Genomic DNA, 23444 nt, shown 5'->3' on the forward strand with positions numbered 1-23444 from the left:
TAACTACAGTCCAAACTACATTCCAAACTACAGTATAAATAAATACAAAAACTATTATAAACTACAATAACTATTAAATCTCTAAATAAATTTGTAGTCCGTAATGCAGAAAGCAACGGAAACAATTTTGACCAGGGTACAGACCTATGAATTGCCACAGGGAGGCAGTAATGTTATAAAATACCACAATACAGTTCTCCTGTAGGTTGACAAGTTTCTCTGGCACGTTCCGTCTAGTGTGGTAAAACTGAAAAATGCTGTCTGCAAGGAAGTACAAATACCATATTCTCATCTGTTCAAATAAAAAGCATAGAATGTGAAAATGTGCCAGAGTTCTGACTGACATACCAACGGATCACGTTTGCTTCTGATTCCAATATCCTTTCCAAATTGTGTTTTTAAAAGAACAATACACTGTTTTGTTTTTCAGTGTTAAACATTATCCACATGCCACAAATGCATTCCACCAGCGTTTTAAGTTGACAAGTTGATACGGACAAATCGTCATAATATTTGAATCAAATCAATAATTAAGCAATGATCAGTGTTTAGGGGAAAAGCAAAGACTTAAGTAGTTTGGTAATGAGACAACTAGACAGTATGAGAGTACACAAAAGGACTAGCATTCTCAGCTGCGCTAAATTTCAATGCATGCTGTGCGCAGAGAGCCAAAATTCCACTTTTAATAAACACCAGATCATCAACGTGTTCGGGAAGTCAGCCATAGTACAGTGCTCTTGAAGCTCAGAGTGCTATGGGTTAAGATTTGGTGAGCCTGTGATTTAAACTTAAGGCATTCCTTCATCCCAGGCTTTGCTGAAACTCAGGACTTCAGTACGCTATGCATTCCTGCACTGGAGCGGTTGTGCACACTTGAAACAGGCTGAGTAATTACTCATAAGCACCGCAATACAAACCACACATGTACCCGCTAAACACTCTCACCCCAAACACAGATCATAAAGCAGCTGCACACATAAAACACAAGACTCAGCCACAGTCCTCAGGTTATTGTAACTGGGGGTTCAGTTTCAAGCAAGAACGTTTGAGGAAAGATTTTAATTCTTTGTTCATATGTGGTTTTTAAAGCCAGTTTACTTTTTAGTGTTATGAGGTTTGGAGTGCTTCTTTTCAGCATTTAGAGGCAGAATTAATGATGGGTCTGGTGTATGTTTGTACTGCTGATAACACCTATTAAAGGCAAGAGCAAAACCTGATTTATGATGACCCACGGCCTGGCAATATAATTCACCCTCAATTCCTCCTTGCCCTGCTGCTCAACAACATTTCCATTTGGAAGACGCACTTATCCAGAATGACTTTACAATTATTTTACAACGCTCAACAAAACAATATGCGCCGTCACCTCATGAATCCTGAAGTGTGTAAAGTACTGCTAACATTACAAATGCACACACCATCCAACACCATGCAAGCAAAGTTATAACCCCCCACCACCACCACCACCACCACCCAAAATACTATCAGTTCTATCAACTTACTTTGTGCAGGGACAGAATAAATCAAGACTCATACCATTACATTAACAGACACAGACCAAGTGATTAACACTATTAATGCACACACTACATTTCATGTCTGCTTTTTATCAAAGTGTTCAGCAGAGACCTTGCAATTGAAGACAGAGGTTCAAACTCTGATTTGGGGTGGGGTCAAAGCAGTTAAAGTTTGTTTAATTCTTGAGTTTTTCTGTTGTCCAGTGCATACTCATCTGTAATGCACTACAGATCATCTCCGCTGTCACTCACCTCATTCACTTGTTTTTCTATTGGTCAATTTTACATCCCTTTTAACTTAGCTTCACCTCCTATGCACTTATCTCCTCCTGCAATCTCACAGCTTCTCCTTTTTATTTCTTCTTTCTGACCTGTAACCCCAGTTGAGTCATCAACCTTTCAAATAAGACGTATCTTTCCTATTTACTTCATTGTTGTTACAGTCATCAACTCCCAGGTGCTAATCTCACACTATATCAGTGTTACTATGAAGCTGATGTACACTGGTGCTTGATTTCTTCTAACTGACTATCTGATAAATAGAATATTAAAGGCACACTAGAGATGTAACCAAATACAATGGCTTGAAAAGATAATGACGTAAACTGGTATAAGAACACATACAAGGGGCACACAACTGTTTTATTTTAAAGCTTGCCAATGTGTGCATTGGGACACAACATACTGGTTGTATGAGCAGGAGAGTTCAAACAAAAAACATGCTCATAAACATGAATGTCTGGAGCTGTTTATCCTCTCAAATAAACACAAGGATGCACACATCTAAATATGTAAACATTAATGGATTCTAAACAGTGATTTATAGAACAGGAATAAACAGGTGTGTGTTTGTGTAAAAAAAAAAAAAAAAAAAAAAGACGTTCAAGACGCATGTTCATCAAAGGTAGTGTCTGTGAACCAGAGCAGATTATTCACCACTTACAATATGAAAAATCCACAATATATAAACTAGCTTTGAAAACTACAGGCTCCATCTGCTAGTTTTTTCTCCCTTCTTCATCATTCTCTTAGGAGACTCCTGTAGGAGGATTGCAGACTTGTTCAGTGGGTATCGAAATGCTTATGTCTATTTAAATCACTATGTCCAAATAGCTCTCTACACTACAGGCTGTACACTACTGCTGTAAAAGCTCAAATTTACTAACAGCAAAAACACAGCATTACCTTTCTTTTTATTTAGAACTAAACTGCTGCTCAGTGCTGATAAACTTTACCTGTTCAGTACATTTCTTTCAGATTGTTAAGTTGAAAAGTTAACCCAATGTCCAGGATGCCCAGGATAGCAGTCAGTCTGCAGGCTTTTATTGCATTAGTGTAACACATTAACAGTCTTCCTCACGAACACATAGCTTCGCTAACTCTCAGGTAACCATAGTGCAATACGTTGAATGAGTTTAGCGCTGCACACTTTGTGTTTACTGTTCTCTCAGGACTCTCACACTGCTTATCTTTGCCGTCTGCACTGACCTGTGTTGTCTGTGACGTTTTCTCTACTTTTTTCTACTCATAGAAATATGTTGTCTTTAAATAAATTGAAATTCTATAAATTGCGTAATCTCCAAAAACAGTTCTAAATTATTGCATCACTTATTGTTGCTACACTACACAAAACTCTAATTACAGTTCATGTTCTATGTATTTACTGTCCAGGGTATTTACTGCTCTGTGTATATTGTTCTTAGTCCTGCACTCATCACACACTGTTGTGTATCTACTATACAGCTATGTATTATGTATACAAGTTTTCAGACAATATAGCTAAAGTCTATTTGACTTGACTTGATTTTTCCACCTTCTTCTCCTAACAGTCTTTTTTCACTGTCTAAACTATTCCAGTTCAGGGAACTGAATTATCAGTGCTTTGTCATCATCTGTACCATAGAACATCCCCTCGATTTGGTCAGTCTCTTTGTCAATGGTATCTGATATAGTGGAGAACATTTTTTAAATGAGCATGGATTTAAAAAATCAGACATTTCCCATTAGGTCATACAGTTTCCTTGTCAGTTGTCTTGATCATTAGCTAGCATTCACTAGCTAAGGTACCTCATATGCCTTATTTAGCATAGTACAGGGCAAGTTTTAAAAGCTGCAGAATAAAAAAAAAAAGTTGTCAGTATTCAGTTGTAAACGACGTAAACAAACCAGGTACTTGAGTTTAAGTAGAGACACAGTAGGTAAAATATTACTCTAGTAAAAATGCTCCTTTTAAACTTACAATATAGTAAAAGTACAAAAGTTTTTGCCTTCAAATGTACTAAAAAATCCAAAGTACTATGATTTATTATGGCTATAATTTCCTATAATCATGTTTGTCACAAGAATCTTTGTTTAATCAACTCAGGTTATGTGAAAAACTTGATATCTATTAAAATTAGCAAGAGCCAAAAACCTTCTTTTCAACTACTTAAAAAAAACTGCACAAAAAAAAGGCAATGGGTGCTGTGGCAAGTTAGAGTCAGGAGTTTCTTTCATCATTTCTTACTCTCAAAAGGTTTTGCTTGCTGTTGAACTGATGCTGAACTGTACCCTGATTGGTGGCTTGACCAGTTAACATTTTATCCACTCATAAATAAAAAGGAACGACTGATTTCGCAAAATGTTGAGTAAAAAATGTTTGACTTTGAAATGTAGTAAAGTTAATAAAGTAAAAGTCATCCCAAACAGAAATACTTCAGTAAAGTACAGATACACAAAAAAGCTATTGAAGTACGGTCATGAATTATATTTACTGTCCACCACCATCAGTATTAATAAAGTGACAACTGCTCAAATTATCGTGCCCAATTAAATGGTGCATTAATCTTTAACTTTGCTCACTGCATTTCTGTGCATGTATTAATGTACATTGTAAACACTGTAGACAGACCATGGCAGAACACAAAGGCAAACAACTGTATAGCAGAGCCAAGGCAATACAGAAGATAAAAAAAAAAAAACAGATTCTGCACCATTGGGATTCTCAAACAGTTATTGTTTTTTATGACTTATCTGCGCTCCCTGAAAATGATTCCCACTAAAGGCTTTCTTCCTCAGCTCATTAGCTGTCTCTCCCCAAACTGATCTGGATGGGAGGAGAGAATGACAGATTATGAGAATGTCTAGCACTGACTGGGCTCCCATCCATCCCACACTGCGTTTTGTTTTAACATCTTCAACCAACCATGGAGACACCAATTTGTTCAGCTACTAGAACAGAAAACTAGCCTTGAGTGCACAGTTCATCTTAACTCGAGTTATGTGTTATGTGAATCAGTAACCCAAAACTTTAATGAGAATTAACAATTGAGATTTTCCCTGATGCAAGATAAACACACCAAAATCCTTGTGCATAAAGCTAACAAGTAGGAAGGAAATATACTGTGTGCAACACAATTACAAAATTCAGGTCATCCAACAAAATGTTATGGATGTGTTGCTCCACTGAACATTTTTGTCTGTAGACTGCGGCCTCCTGCGGCAAACCAGATCCTATTCTTACTATCCTGAGGAATGCAAACTCCTGCACTCTATCATTTATGTAGATGGAGCTTTATCTTCAGACACAATCGCACTTACAATCCCTCCAAAAATATGTTTGTTTGTTTGCTATATGCTGGAATCAATTAGGTTTAAAGACCAACATTTCCTCTGTTTTCTGAAATTCTAGTTGTGCTAGATCTAGATATGCTGTGTAATTGAACCTTTTGATTGAACCCAGACATTTTCCAATTGTTTAAAAATATTGGAATCCATGACTAACAACAAAACATTATACATTTAATTCAAACAGCAAAAGTGTACCAAAATGATCCAAAACATACAAGCTTTTCGGCCAAAAACATCTGAGGCAATGTTTTGGTTTCTGGAGCATAGTTGCTAATCTTTATTAATAAATTAAGATGATGGTAGCCGCAGTTTCAATTCAAAAGACTACAGAAAAAAATATATTTGCCAATGAACAGTTCTACATAATCAGGTAGCAAGATAGTGACCCAGAACACATAACCATTAGAAAACAAGTTGAAGGTTGTAAACGGGCCAAGTCAACCACCAGATCTTAACCAAATTACCACATGCATTACACCTCCTTAAGAGGAAAGTGAAAGACAAAACTCTTAATACAAATGAAAGATGCTGATATAGAAGCTTAACAAAGCATCCGAAAAGCAGAATGCAGCAGTGATGTGCTGTGTGAAGAAAAAAATTTCCTTGTCAGTCCAACACTTTTTGATCTTAACTATTTAATCGTTATTCTCATCACTAACCTTTCAACTAACCCTTATTGTAAAAAAAGACTGAATTCATTGTTAGAAAAATCCATTAACAATTAAACAAGAAATTAAATTATACATTTGTGCATACTGTAGTAAATATAATGTCTCTTTACTTTTTAGAATGTTTACTGTCATGGCTGCACCTCTAATCTCACAGCACTACAGAAGTCTAAAACACCAGATATACAACCACCGTTGAGCCAAGGACTCAAAAAGATAACAGGATCAAAACATACTCTCACCTGCTACCGTATGTAAAGGATAGATTTTACCACAAACAAAGGCAGATTTAATGGGTAATATGCATGTGTACATGTAAACATATACATTCTCACACAATTATATTTCATGTTGAAGGAAAAATTTGCCTTTGCATTGCATTCTTTGCAGAATTAATTAGTCCTTGGTGAAAAATGTATTTGAATTTACTGGAAATTTTACTGCATCCAGTAGCTGACCAGCAAGACCCACCTTTCCCGGATGTGCAATGGTCTGTGCGATTTCACGCAGAGGTGTAAACTGAAAATCATACTTGAAGCAAAACTTACTGCATTAAAAGTTAAAAGTTACAGATTTCAATATGACTTTATAAAAATACTTGCGAATATCTGCTTTTAACAGTACTTGATTATTTCACTCATATTGAATGTAAGCTTAAAGATGCACTAATCCACAACCCCATGACATGTTAGTGAAAATTCAAAAACAGATGATTTGTAAAGTTTTATTTCCTATATCTATCTAATATCTTTTCCTATATTATCTCTATACCTCAACACTGCATTAACCAAGATCAACACAACAGCCTCTTCAACAATATCACCACTTCTGCAGAATAAATAATCCTGTATTTAGTAACGGTTACTGTCAATTAAAATATAATGTAAGAGTAAAAAGCAGATATATCCTAAATGTAGCTGAATCATAAATGCAGTTTATTAGATACAGTAGTAAAATTTGCTTATAGCTTTGATACTCTGTAAAAGTAGAAAGAAGCCAAAAAAAATTACTTAAGTACAGTAACAAAGTACATTTAATCAACAACTTTACACCACTGATTTTATGTTTGCAAAACCTTAAATTGTCTGGAATACTACTAAGAATGTTAAACCACCTGAGAGAAACAGTGACCACAGTACAGTGCAATGACCACACACAATTTAATTGTTTTAAAATATATATACAGTACAGACCAAAAGTTTGGACACACCTGCTCATACCATGGAGGAAGTTAATTTAACAGATTATAGTATTTACAATAATAACTTGCTTTTGCAATCATTTGTAACATTTTAGGAGCTTTTTTTTTAAATAGACTTTTAATATATATATATATATATATATATATATATATATATATATATATATATATATATATATATATATGACTATGAAAATTGTAGATTCACACTGAAGGCATCAAAACTATGAATTAACACATGTGGAATTATATACATAACAAAAAAGTAGGCATCAAGAGAATGCCAAGAGTGTGCAAAGCAGTAATCTAAGCAAAAGGTGGCTACTTTGAAGAACCTACAATATGACATATTTTCAGTTGTTTCACACTTTTTTGTTATGTATATAATTCCACATGTGTTAATTCATAGTTTTGATGCCTTCAGTGTGACTCTACAATTTTCATAGTCATGAAAATAAAGAAAACTCTTTGAATGAGAAGGTGTGTCTAAACTTTTGGTCTGTACTGTATATATATATATATATATATATATATATATATATATATATATATATATATATATATATATATATATATATATATATATTAAAAGTCTATTTAAAAAAATGTTCCTAAAATGTTACAAATGATTGCAAAAGCAAGTTATTATTGTAAATACTATAATCTGTTAAATTAACTTCCTCCATGATAGGCCTCATGCCTTAAAAGAGTTTAAAAGGCTGATCCAAAATAATCTTTAGACACTCAGTGATCTTCAGTTTACTAAGAGCATGAGGAGACTTCTTGCCCTACTCCTCTCAGCTTCTCACTAAGCCAACTAACAGACCATAATGTAAATAAACAAACATTAACCTTGTTCTCTCAGCTTCTGGTAAGAGTTGTTGGACATGATTGATTTTATACACAGTGACCCATTTCCCCACTGTTATTTTGCCCTCAGCTGGGTGAAGATGACCAATTCTCAACACAAAATAAAAGAATATCTGACGAACCATAAATAAAAAATAAGTGACGTTAAGTACATTGTGAGTCCAAAAATATAACTGCAGAGAAAAGAAGACTGGCTGGTGCATGAAAGAAAAACCTCTTGCATGTGAAAGCTCCTAATCATTAACTTTATCTGTCTGAATGTGCATCTGAGAAATAAGAGAATTACTAGAAGCTATTGAAAAATGCTACCGAGCCACAGCACTGTTCCTGAGCCAAGATACAGTTAGTTTAAAGCTCATTTCATTTCCTAAAGTAAACTGGTTTCTTCAGAGACTGCATGCCATTCAACAGCTGAATAAGTGCACAAGAATTACTAAGCCAAAGAACAAGGTGAGGTGGATAGACAAGAACACAGAGCTTACTAAAGTAGAGCCAGCTTGGTGAGAACTGAAAACTATTTAGATAACTAATGGATTATGACTGCAAAGAGATGAATCTTCTGACTTCTGTGTCAGAAGCACAGCATTTAATCTTAGCATTAAGAAATGGAGCACACAGTAGCATTAAAAAGCTTTGAATAAAGAATGTCTCACAAGCATGCAAAAATGCACTAACACACGCTCACGTACACGAACACACATACCAAATATTTAAAATATTAAAACCAAGACTAAGGCAGGGTTTCAAGCTAGAATGGCTGTGGGGGGAAAGAGGGCTCTGATGTCTCCTTAGGGATGAAAGAACTTCAAAGACAACCAGAAACCTGTGCCACCTGCTTCCATTAGGCACTAGCCTGTTAGTTGAAGACCACCTGGAGCAAAGTGTGTGAAAACGCACTCAATCCGAGCACACAGAATTGAAAGCAGAATATGGAGTGAATGATATCACAAGCTGCTTTATAATAAACACTGTTTCTCCACTTTAAAAACGGCTGTAGAACCTGAGCACTTGATGCTGGAGTCCTGTTTCAATATGGAATGACCCCTCAGGTGGTTCCAAAGTGCCCATTATGTTTCAGTTGATCCCTACCTGAGGGATTGAACTACCTGAGGGGTCATTATGATTTATTTCAATATCAGGTCAGAGATTTTGTTTATTTGGTTGATCCAGACCACAGCAGCCTAGCCGTAGTTGTTCGAAAAAAATATCTATAGAATATCTAAGAACATCAGGTGTTATTATATATGAAAACGTCTAAAAAAAAACATTTTTTAAACATATTTTAGATGATGATTACAGAGTTGCTAATGACCTCCGCAAGTGTTAAGACTGGGACCTTTGAACATTTGAATAAATTTAATACTTCTAAAAAAATGTTTAAATAAAAGACATATATCACTGTCATTCCTGCAGCTGCTGCTGCAGCCAGGAGTGCAAATGTCCTTGCGTTGCTCTCCTCCCCTCTTTTTTTTATAATTATAAACTCGCCCTTGAAAACTCCCTTTTTTTTTTTCTTTTTACAAGGTCTACAGAACACCTGCAGGTCAGAAGAGAAATGCTGAGCTGACAGAGATTGCCCCAAATCTGTGTTACATGTTAATTTAATGATTTCAGCAATATTCATTCTGCAGAAAGTAGATTTTAGATTTCCAGGCATGTTACAGAAAATTATTCACAGTTGAAATGTGTATCTTGGAGTCTGAATTAGATGACGAAAATAAAATGAGTTTTCAACTGAGGGTTCTATTTACCAAGTAGGCATTTTAATTTTTAGTTGTTCATGTCATTTAATTAGAAATAGATTGATTACTGTTTAAGGATTTAAATTGACCAAAATCTTTACTTTTTTTATTTATAAATAAGCAATAACATTTATTTAAACATAAGCAATAATGAATATACCACACATTTCTTACATTCATCAAGTACAAAATTACCATCTGCCCTGATGTCTATAAAATAATTTTTTTATTTTTAAATATGCGGCGTGGATCCTTCTGTGATCAATCTGACTGTGCTCCAGCCTCCAAGTCCTTTGGTGTGTCAACAGGGGTATTGGGAGGGCACAATTTCCATGTTCTAAGTAAAGTGGAATTTCTTTTTTATTCACTTGTAAACAATTAGATATAAAACATATGGGTATATTGGAATTCAAAAGGAAGCCTATTTTTCTAAACAGACTTTGTATGTGAGAGATGAGAAAACATGTTGATGTAATCTGGAAATTACTTGTCATTTCGAGTTAATTTCCAATAATTATTTGTACAACACTTTGAGTTTGGGCTCTGGAGAAAACAGTGTAAGTCAGAAGAGAAAAAGATCTGACCAGAAAACATCTGGCTTCAATGTAAATTCAGGTTTTCTACATTCAATTATGCATATAACTTTTGTTGCCTCAAAAGGGGCAACATATGATATAGGATAATAAAGTGGGGTCACCCATTATTGTCACATCTGCCCTTTTTCACCATGCGACGACTGCTGTATGACACAGTCCAGGGTTATTCCTTTTCTTCAGAAAATAGCGGTTATATACATAAACTAGTGTTGTTTCGGTCAATTTTCTTATAGCATGTGTCACTGACCCGTTTTACCACAGCAAAGTTGAATATTTGAATCGGACTGATAACATACTTTAGCACAGTAACTAACTTCTTTCTCAGATGTTCCAAAACATTAAATCAATCAATGAACCATTAAAATGACCAATATAACACTGGTATAAGGGGAAAAAAACACTCCAGACTTGTTATTATACTACAATGCACCATGCTGCACTACACCTATACAATCATCCCTTATTTTTGTACTGCCATTGCATTTTGTCAAACTGCATGGTCTGACAATCACAAATGTTGAGCTCAGTAGCTCCTACTTTTGTATCAAAGACTGTAGAAAGAACATTTTCTTATAATCTTATACTCCAGTGCTCATGTTAGTTCTCACTCTCCAGTGTTCTGTATTGTTGAAAGATTTATGATCAAACTCTTGATGTCACCCAAATGAGGATGGGTTCCCCTTTTGAGTTTGGTTCCTCTCAAGGTTTCTTCCTCCTAACATCTAAGGGAGTTTTTCCTTGCCACAGTCGCCTTGGCTGCTCATCAGGGATAAATACACACCATTTACCTTGACTGTTGATTTCTGTAAAGCTGCTTTGAGACAATGTCTGTTGTGAAAAGCGCTATACAAATAAACTTGACTTGACAATTATTATGATTCCTTACTTAAGGTGCAGAAATGGTTTCAACTTTAGTACTGATATCGTCCTTGCAGCCATAAAGAAATAAAAAAAAAGTATTTTGGGGGTCTTAGATTTAAAAGGAGAAGAACATAAGCAGTTTATACTGCAGTACAGTATATAGGCATCTTAAGCGTAAAAAGTAAACGTAATATCACCTATTACGATCTGGATACAGAAAAAAGATTGAGAGCGCACACTTTTTTTGTTGAGGCTAAAGAAAGTTTTTTTAAGCCATTGGCAAGAGGGGCAGCTCGCACAAAACCAGAGATTATGGACTCTTTCCCTAGTATTATTGTACGTCAGAACCTCTCAGATAATTTATGCAAAAAAAAAAATAAGATGGATTTTCAAGTCTAACCGAGATTTTTAATTTTACAGGTATAAAAATGAATGCTAGCGTGGTGGTATTACATGCAGGAGTAAGAAGCTTCTCCGTCCTATTACTGATAGATGGCACATGTCGCCGGTCCAGAGACCGTTAATCAAGATGGCATACAACAGTGTTAGTGCATGCATTGAACAGCGGGTGATTAAATTTCTTGTGACCGAAGGCGAAAACCGGCGGATGTCTACAGAAGACTTCAAGCAAAGCATGACGAGGAGACGCTCAGCAGCAGTAAGACATTTGAATGGTGTAAACATTTTGAAAGACTCCCTTCGTGGTGGTTCCCTGATGACAGAGTGAAGCAGGAGGTCCTGAGGTGGTACAAGCGTACTGATAAGTCTTTATATGATGAATCTTTTCAGGCATCAGTTAAACGCAGGGATAAGTGTATAGATGTAGCAGGGAATGTTGGGGGGGGTGAAATGCAGTTTCCACTTGAAATTTGTTCTTTTATTTTATAAACTCAAAAGTCTCGGCTTGACTTGAAAACAGGTAGAATGCTCTCTAGGAGCTGATACGAACAACCTCCAAAAGCATTGCTCTGTGGAAAAACCTAAAATAACCAAAGGTTTTGTGAAAAGTTTTAGAGAAGAATATCAGGCAAGCTAGAGTACAATATTATTTCTTTTTGTCCTGCTCAGCTTTTAAAACCTGCCAACACAACCCTCTTTCTTTTGCTACAATTGACTCAAAAATACACACACTTCCTATGTATGTGAGAGCAAATACCCAAAAATACAACAAGCCATACAACACTCCATACTGTCTGTACATAAGGTTCTTCAGTCTGCATATTAAAAGAGTTCTCCATTGCATCCCCTGTGCATCTTTAAGAAGCAAAGAGAATGTAAAATATAGAGAGAGTAACATGTCTGATGACCTAGGGGCCTATAATGTTGGTGTCTCATTCCTGTGAGCTACAATAAATCTGTCTTCAGCACCTCTCACATTCCCTAAGATACTACATCTCTGATTTCAGCTAAGGACATTAAAGCAATATGCTGACATACATCTGAATGAGAGACTGGACAGCACTGTTAGTGTGTGTGTGTGTGTGTGTGTGTGTGTGTGTGTGTGTGTGTGTGTGTGAGAGAGAGAGAGAGAGAGAGAGAGAGAGAGAGAGAGAGAGAGAGAGAGAGAGAGAATGAGATAAAGGGAGATTTATGGAAAACTGACCCATCTAATATAAAAAAATATACACAAATACAGTTGTAAATGTGTAAATGTGTAACTACCCACCAGAATTATGCCAGTCTCCGGTGGGCTGAGGGATCTGCAGCGAGAAAGTGAGTAGGTCTGGAGCTAGAAGGGACTGTGGACGGCGGTTCTCACACAGCCATTGCCTACTGTATAACTCTCGAGTGTCAGCCGGACCCTGCAGCACAACCACCAGCTGCTCCTTCTGCCACTCGCCCATACCTGCATTAATACACACTATACTTGTAATCACAAACATGTAACTGCGGCATAGCATACTGTGGCATTCACACTTTACAAAGCATGAAGGAAAAAATATTTTTGATCAATAAAAGCAAAACAAGGCCATTAACATCAAACTATAACAGGGTTCAGCTGTACTCACCCTGGGTCCTGGAACACACTGTGACTGCTCCTAACATTCCTGATGCACACCATAGCATGGCCTTTTGGCACACCTTTAGCTCCACACTCTGTACTAATACCTCTAAAGTAGGAGCACATTTCACACCTGCACACATAAACACACATACACACATACACACACACACACACAGACAGACACACACAATATTTACATACTACACTTAAAAAAAGAATACACCATAAGCTATCAAAAAACAAATTAACATGACACCCAACACAAGTAAATAGACATATACCAGCTTTTATTAGTTCATGCCACAACACAGTATTAAAAGTAGTATCCACAAAACACAAGAACTCAATGCTTGTGAAATGAAAAAAAATCCAGCAGTGACTATAAACAATAACTATAAACTGTGATGTTTAAACTACATGTAGCTCATAAAGTAGTGTTGTGATTTTGGAAATATTAAATTCATAACTGATTGATTTATTTAATTGATTCAAATATGAAGTGACTGCATGCTGTCAGAAGAATCATAAATGTAAGTAAATGTGATCACTATTGATTATATACCTATAAAAGTGCAATTTACGGTGCTGATTTGTCCAAAATACTGAAAATAGAGACATGTTCACGATTTCAGTTCGTTTTATTCATAAAGCACACCAGAGGTGGGAAGTAATGAAGTACAAATACTTTGTTACTGTACTTAAGTACTTACGTTTTCAGTCCATCAACTTGTCATTGCCACTAGATTTAAGAGCATAATTGTTGGGATTTGTGCCCATTAAGTAAAAAAAAAAAAAAAGCATTTATGAGGTCAGGCACTGATGTTGTGGACATGGAGACCTGGCCAAAATCATTAGTGGGGTTGAGGTTTTAGCACTGTGCTGGCAACTCAAGTAGTTCCACACATACAAACTATATCTATATGGACCTCTTTCTGTACATATAGTTCATGCTGGAACAGGTTCCTTAAGGTTCCTTAAGGTCCAGCAGAAAGAAAATCACAAGTATACATCATACAAAGCACTTCCAAATTTGAGAAAGGCCTGAATGTGGGTGTTATGGACCACATATGACTTCTCAAACCATGTCCTAAACCAGGGGTCACCAACCTTTTGAAACTGAGAGCTACTTCTTGGGTACCGATTAATGTGTAGGGCTATCAGTTTGATACACACAAGTAGAAATAATAAAGTTCTAAAATAACAACTTTGCTCAATTTACTTTTAATTATATGTTATTATTTATAATTAATGATATGCATCTATATCTAGTCATACATATTTTAATATTGTCATTTTCAAATTCACACCAATGTAAGTGTAAGTTTAAAAAAGATGCAGCTCACAGGTAAGTTACGCTATGGTACGCTATTTTTAGAAAAGGCCCACGGGCAACTCATGTGGTCCTTGCAGGCGATCTGGTGCCCGCAGGCACCATGATGGTGACTCCGGGCCTAAACACTAAAGCCCATTCAAATTGCCTGTAAGCACTGTTCACTGTAATACAAATTAAAGCAATTAATCTAAGAAGCACTCGTACATTCCACACACATTTAAACCAGAAGCCAGTCTGCTTTACTGCAGGTGGCACTCTGCATGTGCAGCTGTTCAAAATATTTCAGGAACACCACAAAGAGAAAAACAGGCAGCGTGTAAAAGGTAGAGGCGAGAAAATGAAGTGGAAAATTGCCTCTCTGTCTGTGGGTTAGACAGTGAAGTCGTATGATGAGCCACAGTTAGCTCCAGGTGGAGCGTGACACCAAATAGCTAGTGGAATGATACTTAAAATGATACACATCAAATCTTCCCTCGCAGGCACCATTTCCATCAAACCCCACGAGGGGTAGAATGTTACAGAGTTGGCAACCCAGACAAAACTGCTTACATCACCTGTTCCCATCCACCCACGGGCAGTCAGTGCCAAATACACAGCATTTCATTTCCTCACACACATGCACAGGGCAGAGTGGGGGAGTGAGAGGAACTCAGCAGGACCTGCTAGACAGAACTCTGCAGGCCTCCATGTGACCTGCACTTCATCAGTCTCAACGAAGCCAATGTCACTTTTAGAAAAATAAAACTGTGGAGAAAATCATTTCTCTTTCTCTCACTGTTAGCCTTCTAGGACTGTAGGATTAATACCGTGTGTGCGTGTGTGCATATGTTTGCGTGTGTGTGTGTGTATGCACCATGGCAGGTGCAGCTGCGCCTTAACATACAGCTGGGTATCGAGAGGATTAAAAACCCCATCAAACATCAAACAGTTGGCGGGTAGACCCCAACAGCTGGCTCAGTCATCTTAGTCACACACATACACACACTTGCTGATATACACACATACGCCACGTCAAGTCATGAGAACTACTTCAAATATTATGCACAGCACATGTATGAGCTGGTGTACATGCACGGGGCATCTGGAGTACCATCATGATCAACTAGTAAAGCCAGATTTAAAGTAATTCCCTTTCTGGAAAAATGTTTAAAGTATGAAAACACTGAATTTCTGCAGTTTTGGCCAGAAAAAAGAGCTGGTGGTAAGAATGAGTGTGTTTACTAAAGAGGTTTATTTTATATGTAGGTGAAGAACGTGTTATTTTAGATACATCTAATGCTGAGTTATCATTAATGACCACATTATTAAAACCATTACAACTAAAGGACAGAATAGTCATTCAGTCAGTGAAAAGAGATGTTATAAACTTTTGCTTGCTATGTCCAAACAGCTCTTGAATATTTGTTATTAAAACCATTACAACTAAAGGACACAGAATAGTCGCTCAGTCAGTGAAACCTTGAGAAAAGAGATGTTATAAACTTTTGCTTGCTATGTCCAAACAGCTCTTGAATATTTGTTAACGAGAAAAAGCAGAACAACTTCATTGCTCCAAGCATTTTACAGTGTTCTACAGTACAGACAACACAGAAAGCCACTAAAAGAGTCACAGGTACATCACCACCATCCGTTATTAGTTATTGGTGGCTTGAAAGGTCGAAAAAGTCCAATTCACTTAGAATAATATTTACAAGAAAAAACAAAAAAATATCATAATGCCTACTGAAATGTAAATTTTGAAATGTATCACTGGCTGAATCTGCAACATTTCTTTAATATTCACTCCTTTGTTGCAGCACAGTCTGAACTGTCATATGCTCATTTTCTTGGTTCTAATGAAAGTAACAGTAATGAAAATAACATCTGCAATGGAGCAAAGTTAGCTGAACATTAAGCTGTAAGCGTTCTGTGGCAACCTAGCAACTCTTTGAATTATGAAAATGCTGCATCTTGGTGGTGTATTCCTCCACTCCATCATATCTCTCCTTTAGAAGGTTTTGAGAATAAATAATGATCCAATTTTGCCTATTAAAATACGTCAAACCTACAAAGCAAGTATGCAATAATATGAAACACCTCCAGAAATGAGGAAATATATGGATGTTGGAAAGCTGGAAAAGTTTAACATCCACATAAAGGCTTACTTCTAGGGAGGTCTGCCATATGGACAATGTCACAGAAGTTTGGAAGCAGTTCAGTAAAAACTCTGCACAATTGTCGGCCCAAACAGTGTGCGAGTGTGAGGCCTAACAGGGCAGCATCACCACAAACACTCTCACATGCTAATCAGAGTTAGCTAGCACTGAACAATTTATACAATCCAGCTTTGCTTCTGAACAGCATGACCAAATAATATAAGGCTGATTAGTCATCTGACATTTGCATTAGAAGTGATAAATGCAATATGATCACATGATTTACGGGATATGAAATATATTCAGAGCAACAAAAATTTAGCAAATATGTGTCGGTAAAAAAACCTTACATTTTACTCCAAATTATGATCAACACACAGTCCTGTACTGCACATCACACTGCTGCAATCACCAAGGACCTGCAGTATGATGTCTGAATCTTCCATGATACACACTCTTTCTGAATACTTGGTTTAATAAAGCTGAGTCTATAGAGGATTATCTATAAGAGCAGGGTGCACAGAGCACTACCACATATCAGCTATTAAAAAACTATATATACCGTATTTTCCGGACTATAAGCCGATACTTTTTTCCACGCTTTGAACCCCGTGGCTTAAACAACAAAGCGGCTAATTTATGGATTTTTCCTGGGTTTTTCCCGGTTTCACAAGCTTTAAGCCAAAAAACTGAGCCCCAAAACATTAGACCAATGACATTGCCGAACGGGTTCAGGTGAACCAATAAGACTCTTTATATCAAATCGGGCGCACACTACATCATAAATACGGTTGAGGTTCCTCTGACGTTTGACCTGCCTCTCACTCGGACTGTCTACAGGAAATGCGAATAATTCATCACGCTGAAAACAACCGGGCATGAAAAAACACACTTCACCTGTGTTCTGAGCTGCACGGCATCGGGAGAAAAGCTTCACCGATGGTGATTTTTAAACGCACAACAATGCCAAAAGAAAAACTTCCGAGATAAATAGTTGTGAAAGGAAGGAGGAAGACAGTGAACAATGACTTTCTTGGTAGGCTACTGTTTAGATACAAGCCGTGTAACAGACACTGTCTTTCGTTAAAGCCTGTGTAAAGTTCATTAGTTTTAGTGTAGACACCTGCGGCTTATAGACAGGTGGGGCGTATTTATGTTCAAAATAAAAATCTTTGTCAAATTCAGTGGGTGCGGCTTATATTTGGGTGCGCTTTATAGTCCGGAAATTATGGTATTACTTGTCATTAAGTCTTCATTCACAACAAATTAAACTTAATAATGTATAATGTGGTGTAATAAACAACATTTCTACATACGAAATACTGCAAAAATTAAGAGAGAGAAAAGGGGGGTAATAGTGTGGATAATATTGATACATCAGAAATATGTTCACACTGCAATTATACTACACAATGAACAAGAAAAGGAAAAAGAGGTTTCTTTTTTCCAGTGTTGAATTTGTGTGGTCTGCTGTTCAGAATACATTTGAACAAATCATACATACACATGCTACACTGTATAGTTGATGACCATGTAGTCAACTTTTATAATGTAGATGCTTTAAAATTTAATATTAATATAAAATTTATAAAATTTAATAAAATACTATATAGTAACAGAGAGCAGTCAGCTGTGACACGTCTTCATTTCATTTGTTCAAGGCTTGTCGTTGTTATTAGAATGATGCATCACCATGATTTATTTTCATGAGCTGCTAAAATGGACCTATTAGATCTAAAACTATATAAAAATATAGTTCATACAGTTGCAACACCTATTTTTTAAAGTTCCTATTATGTATTTATATTTTCTTTACCAACCTTTATATAAGTACATTCAAGTTTATGAAAATTAGATTTTTGTGTCATTTCAATGCAAGGCGTACTGTGTAGGGATGTGTGTAAACTAATAAAATCGTTTAGCAAACTTAGAAACTCTAATTTATTTCTACAGAAGCCATCCAATCTTGATCAGCAGGCAGCGATCACAGGCTAAATGCATTTTTAAAACATTTCTGTACACATTTCAGGTTAATAATGGTATCATGAAGCCTAGGAGTTTAGAGTGTGAGTGTGGTGTAATGAAAGCTTAAGGAAAGCATGTGTGCGGTTGTACCTTTCGTTCTGAAGATCTCATTGATAAGTGAGTCGCTGGCAGTGGGTCCGACGCCACTTTCCGTGCTGTGTGTCCAACTCTGCCACAAACAGTGTAGCAGCAACATCTGAGCATGAGTAGCCTGCACTGTGAATTTAGGTAACTCAAACAGGTACTCTGTTATGGACACTGAGGACCTCTTTGGCCTGAGGTAAAAAAAAAAAAAAAAAAAAAAAAAAGAAAATTAATCTAAACACATGTGATTGGTAGCAATGGTCATTCTTGTTTACTACAGATTTCCAAAGGTGGAGGCACACAATAATATATATATATATATATATATATATATATATATTTATATTTCCTTTAATTGAACTAAGAGACTCAAACCTGCTGCAGCATGCCAATGACCTTGTGCACAAATCATGCTCCATGAACATATGCTCCATGAACACATGCTTTACAGTGAAAGGTTTTGAGTGGCCTGCTCTAGAGCTCTGACCTCAACCCTATTAAACAGCTTTGAGATGAACTGAAACACTGACTGCACCCCAGGCCTCCTCACCCTACATCACTACCCAAGTTTACTAATGTCCTTGTGGCTGAATGAGCACAAATCTCTCTAGCCATCTCTACGCTCCGAAATCTAGAGCAACATCTTCCCATGGGAGTTGAGTTGAGGCAACATAATTGAAAACTACATTTAAAACAGGATGCACAAAAGGAATGTTATGGTTTGCTGTCCATATACTTTTTTTTGTCTACTTTAGGATAACAGCACATGAAAACACTAAATTATAGCGAGAATCCATTTCATGCATTTATGGTAATACTGTTTAAGTAAGATCAAAATATAAGACCAAACCATGGGAAAACCTACACCAGATGCCATGCCATTTTACAATCTTACAAAAAAAAACAAACATACTGTAAATATCTTTAATTACAAATTGCTAAATTGCAGAACTAAAAGTAACAACGTTGTATTTAAAAGATGCAAGATGAACGTAAAGGCAGAATCTATGTGTGAAAATTCAGTCACTGATTAAAAATAATAAGATTCAAAGATCAATCATCAAACAATTTTATTCGCTAATCTCGCATTCACAAATTTACTAAAATTTTAAGACCAAAGTTATGAAAACAGACTCAAAAATCCTGACATCTAATTTTGTTTGTATCTATCTGGATCAATACATTGTTTCTTTTCTGTTTCACTCACGTTTGTGCTCATGTGTTTCTTGTTATGTGAGTGTGGCCTTCACCTCAGAAGAGTTAATATGGCCGTGTGCTGCTCCATTATGTGAGACTGTTAATTAATTACTGTCTAGAAGCTGTTTACTTTAGAGCACTGGATATTACAGACTGCTTCATGCTACCAGGAAGCTTAATGCAATGCAAAAAAAATATGCAGAAAAGCATTTCAGAGAACAAAACATATCAAATCTTGAGGAGGATGAGCTATGAGATTTTAGCAATTCTGGTCAATATGACATGTCAAACAAATTAAAAATAAGTTTTAAATGGGACATTAAAAAGAAAAAGAAAAAAAAGGTATTCCAGTCTATTTTCATGCTACAATACAAAAGAATGGGCCTTTCCATTTAAATACTTTCAGAGGGAGACTGTTATCCTTGTTTTAAAGAACATGCAATGATTTTTAAATAATGACCATTATTAATACTGATAGAGAAATACATAATTCTAATCAAATATACTTGACTGTAGTATAATCATGGCCTCACGATTCATTCGATAAGAGCTCCAAACCACAGATCGCTTTATGACCAGTCCTTCCAGCATGATAATGTGATTCAATCACCTTAACATCTCAAAGGAATCTTTTTAACACCTTATGAAAGACAACTTGTGTTACTCAAAGTGACTGTACACCTAAGTTTGGATTTCAAGAAAAAAAACACACACATTTAAAAGATCACAGATTTATCTGGTTATCTGGGTATGTTCAAGTAGACCAACTGGGCCAATAGTTTGTGGACACCCACCTGTGCTTGTTAAATAGCCTGTTTCAGATTTATTCCCACCCTTTAGCAGAAACAAAATAACAGCTGGAACGCTGGAACTGTGAAACTATGTTGAGTGTATTGAATTTAGAAAATAGAAGAGATGTTTCACATCTATGAGAGGCTTTGACTTCTATTACAACCCTGCTGCACATAAATCTACATCCATAAACTCAAAATACTCCAAACACTCAAAAACTATACATCCGCTTGGTTTCTGCAATGTCAAACAGTCTAAGAAGCTTCACTAAAGTTCAAGTGACATTATCAGGAAAAATTATAAAATAAAAACACCAAGAGAAAGAGAGGCTGTGTGTTCTGTGCTGGTCTGCTGTATAGTTCCCTATCAGCAGGTTAGTTGAAAGCATATGAGGTCCAGACACACTGAGTGCCAAAATAATGGGGTGAAATCATCTCTGAGCTTAAAGAGTTACACAGCACTTTCACAAACGCAACATGAGAGCGAAGATGTGTGCGTGGAAAGGAAACCGTCCTGCATTTTTTAAAATCTTGATTTCTCACTCTATATAAATACAGTTATAACACTGACTTACTGTCTTCTGTCTATGACTGTATCTTTCCATAAGTAAAAATCTGCCTCTGTTTCTTGTTAAAAGACATATCACAGTATGTGTGTGATTGTGCCTGGAATATAATCCCACTGTACTTGTGTTCCTTACCATCGTGTGGGAAACTGAAGTATCTTCCCATAAAGTGCAGTACTAAAGCAAGGAATTATGGGTAGGAGTGGAGGTGTGTCCTCGATATCCAGCAGGGTCAATCCAACCTGCAACTCAAATACCTACAGAGGCAGAAAGAAAAAGAAGGAAAAGAAAAAGCAGAGAGGTAGAAAAGAAAGATTGTTTGTACATCCAAAATTATAATAAATTAACACACATTCAAACTGCTCCATCGAACATATAATGAATTAGCATAAACACTCAGGCCCTGCAGATCCTGTTCTATCAAAAACATCTACACATGGGATTAAAGAAAAAAACTAATGTTTTCTTAAAATTTGCCTTTCCACATTTATATAAATTTTTTTATAAATAAAATGTTTCAAATGTCAATTTTATCAAACACATCTAGCAGAAAACAAATGGAAAACAAATATCTAGAGCTATCAGAAATAAAAATAACATATTTAGATGACATGATTATAATTAAGGCTGAAAGAATTCACTGTTAAAATTGGAGGCTTTTGTGATAAAAAAAAATAAAACTTTTGATGCATAAAAATAAATCAAGTCAGCTCCATATTTAACAGACATATGGCAGGCAATCAAATGTAATAAAAAATACAATGAAAAGCGAAATTAGCATCCCACTGGTGCTAAAAAGGGGCATAAAAAGATTTTTCAAACTATTAGATGACCTTCATGATGTTTTATGGTACATGGAAAAAGGGGGTATCACAGTGGCATTGACAAGAACAGAATGTCCCAGAAGATCGACAAAAGGGCAAGAACTTGGCAGTGAGAAGCTGCAGGAATATCTGACAAGGTCTGGTCAATCCCAGCACGCGACAACAAGATTCAACTGGGCTCTGTGTTAGGGTGGATAGACCCTCTCACTCATTCAAGTTGCATAAGTATTTCTGGTCCATGATGAAATACTATTTTCAAATTGTTACTCAATTCTACAGATTACCTACCCAGGCCCGACTGGCAGAAACGCCAAAAGATTGCATTTCCTAAAAACAGGCTTTTTTACTTCTAGATTTTGCAATTATATATATATATATAAATAAAAACAAAATATATAATATGATATATATAGAGCTACACAAATAAAATTTCATTGAACTGTACTTCCAAATTAGCAATTTTGCAAATATTTACACACACACATATTACATATACATATATACATATATACATATATATATATATATATATATATATATATATATAAAATTGCTTGTGAGGAATGTATTTAAGTCTGCCTGATGTCATGCTCAATTACATTTGGTAGCAAAAAGGTGTTTTTCTTTTTTAAGTGATGGATAATTAAATGTTTATATATTTTATATGCATATGTATATACGTTAATAGATTATGCTTATCAGTTAACAAAATGTAAATGAACAGAGAAATCCAAAATAAATCAATATTTGTCTAAGCATTGAGAACACATTAATCCTGATTAAACCTCCAACCAATTTACAGAAAAGCAGACCCAAACTTGTAGGAAACTAATACAATGTCTTACTATTGCCTGCAGATATTCATTATTAGGAGAAACCTGCAGTATGGCTACCTTGTGTCTTGTTGCTATGCTCAGTATTCTAATGGTGAATGACCCATGATATGAAACTGTTCCAACCTTGACTTTTAGACCAGAGTTTGGCTGTTCCTCAACCAGTTTTATTCCTCCTACACAGCTGTTTCCGTTTCAGTTAAATTAATTGATGTTTATTAGCACCTACAAGGTATAATTGGTTAATCATACACCTGATTTTGATCCACAAAATCCCTGATTTTTGCAAGTGTACAAAATGTGCAAAAGTAAGAATTGAAAGACAAAGAGTGGTCAAACCAAATTATTTGATTTTGATGTTTTTTTCATTGCATTTTCATTAAAATTTTTATTATTCATGAAAAGTAAATAAAAAATGCAATATATAACTTTATAAAATAAAATGTAACAAAAACAACAACACTAACAGTTATAATAATAATGATAATGATAATGATAAATAATAATAATAATAATAATAATAATAATAATAATAATAATAATAATAAAGCAGATACAAATTCAGTCACATAGAATCACCTCATGGT

General features: G+C 35.8%; 1 protein-coding gene across 1 annotated transcript in view; it reads right to left on the minus strand.

Moving 5' to 3' along the window:
* LOC124375501 (vacuolar protein sorting-associated protein 13B-like) overlaps positions 1 to 23444 on the minus strand; it is a 95866-nt gene that overhangs the window by 54627 nt on the left and 17795 nt on the right. Inside the window, 4 exon segments of the mRNA XM_046833914.1 lie at positions 12731 to 12910; positions 13074 to 13199; positions 18653 to 18837; positions 21336 to 21457. Coding sequence (XP_046689870.1) covers positions 12731 to 12910; positions 13074 to 13199; positions 18653 to 18837; positions 21336 to 21457 — 613 coding nt within the window.

This window comes from Silurus meridionalis, chromosome 21, assembly GCF_014805685.1.
Source record: "Silurus meridionalis isolate SWU-2019-XX chromosome 21, ASM1480568v1, whole genome shotgun sequence".
Taxonomy (NCBI): Eukaryota; Metazoa; Chordata; class Actinopteri; order Siluriformes; family Siluridae; genus Silurus; species Silurus meridionalis.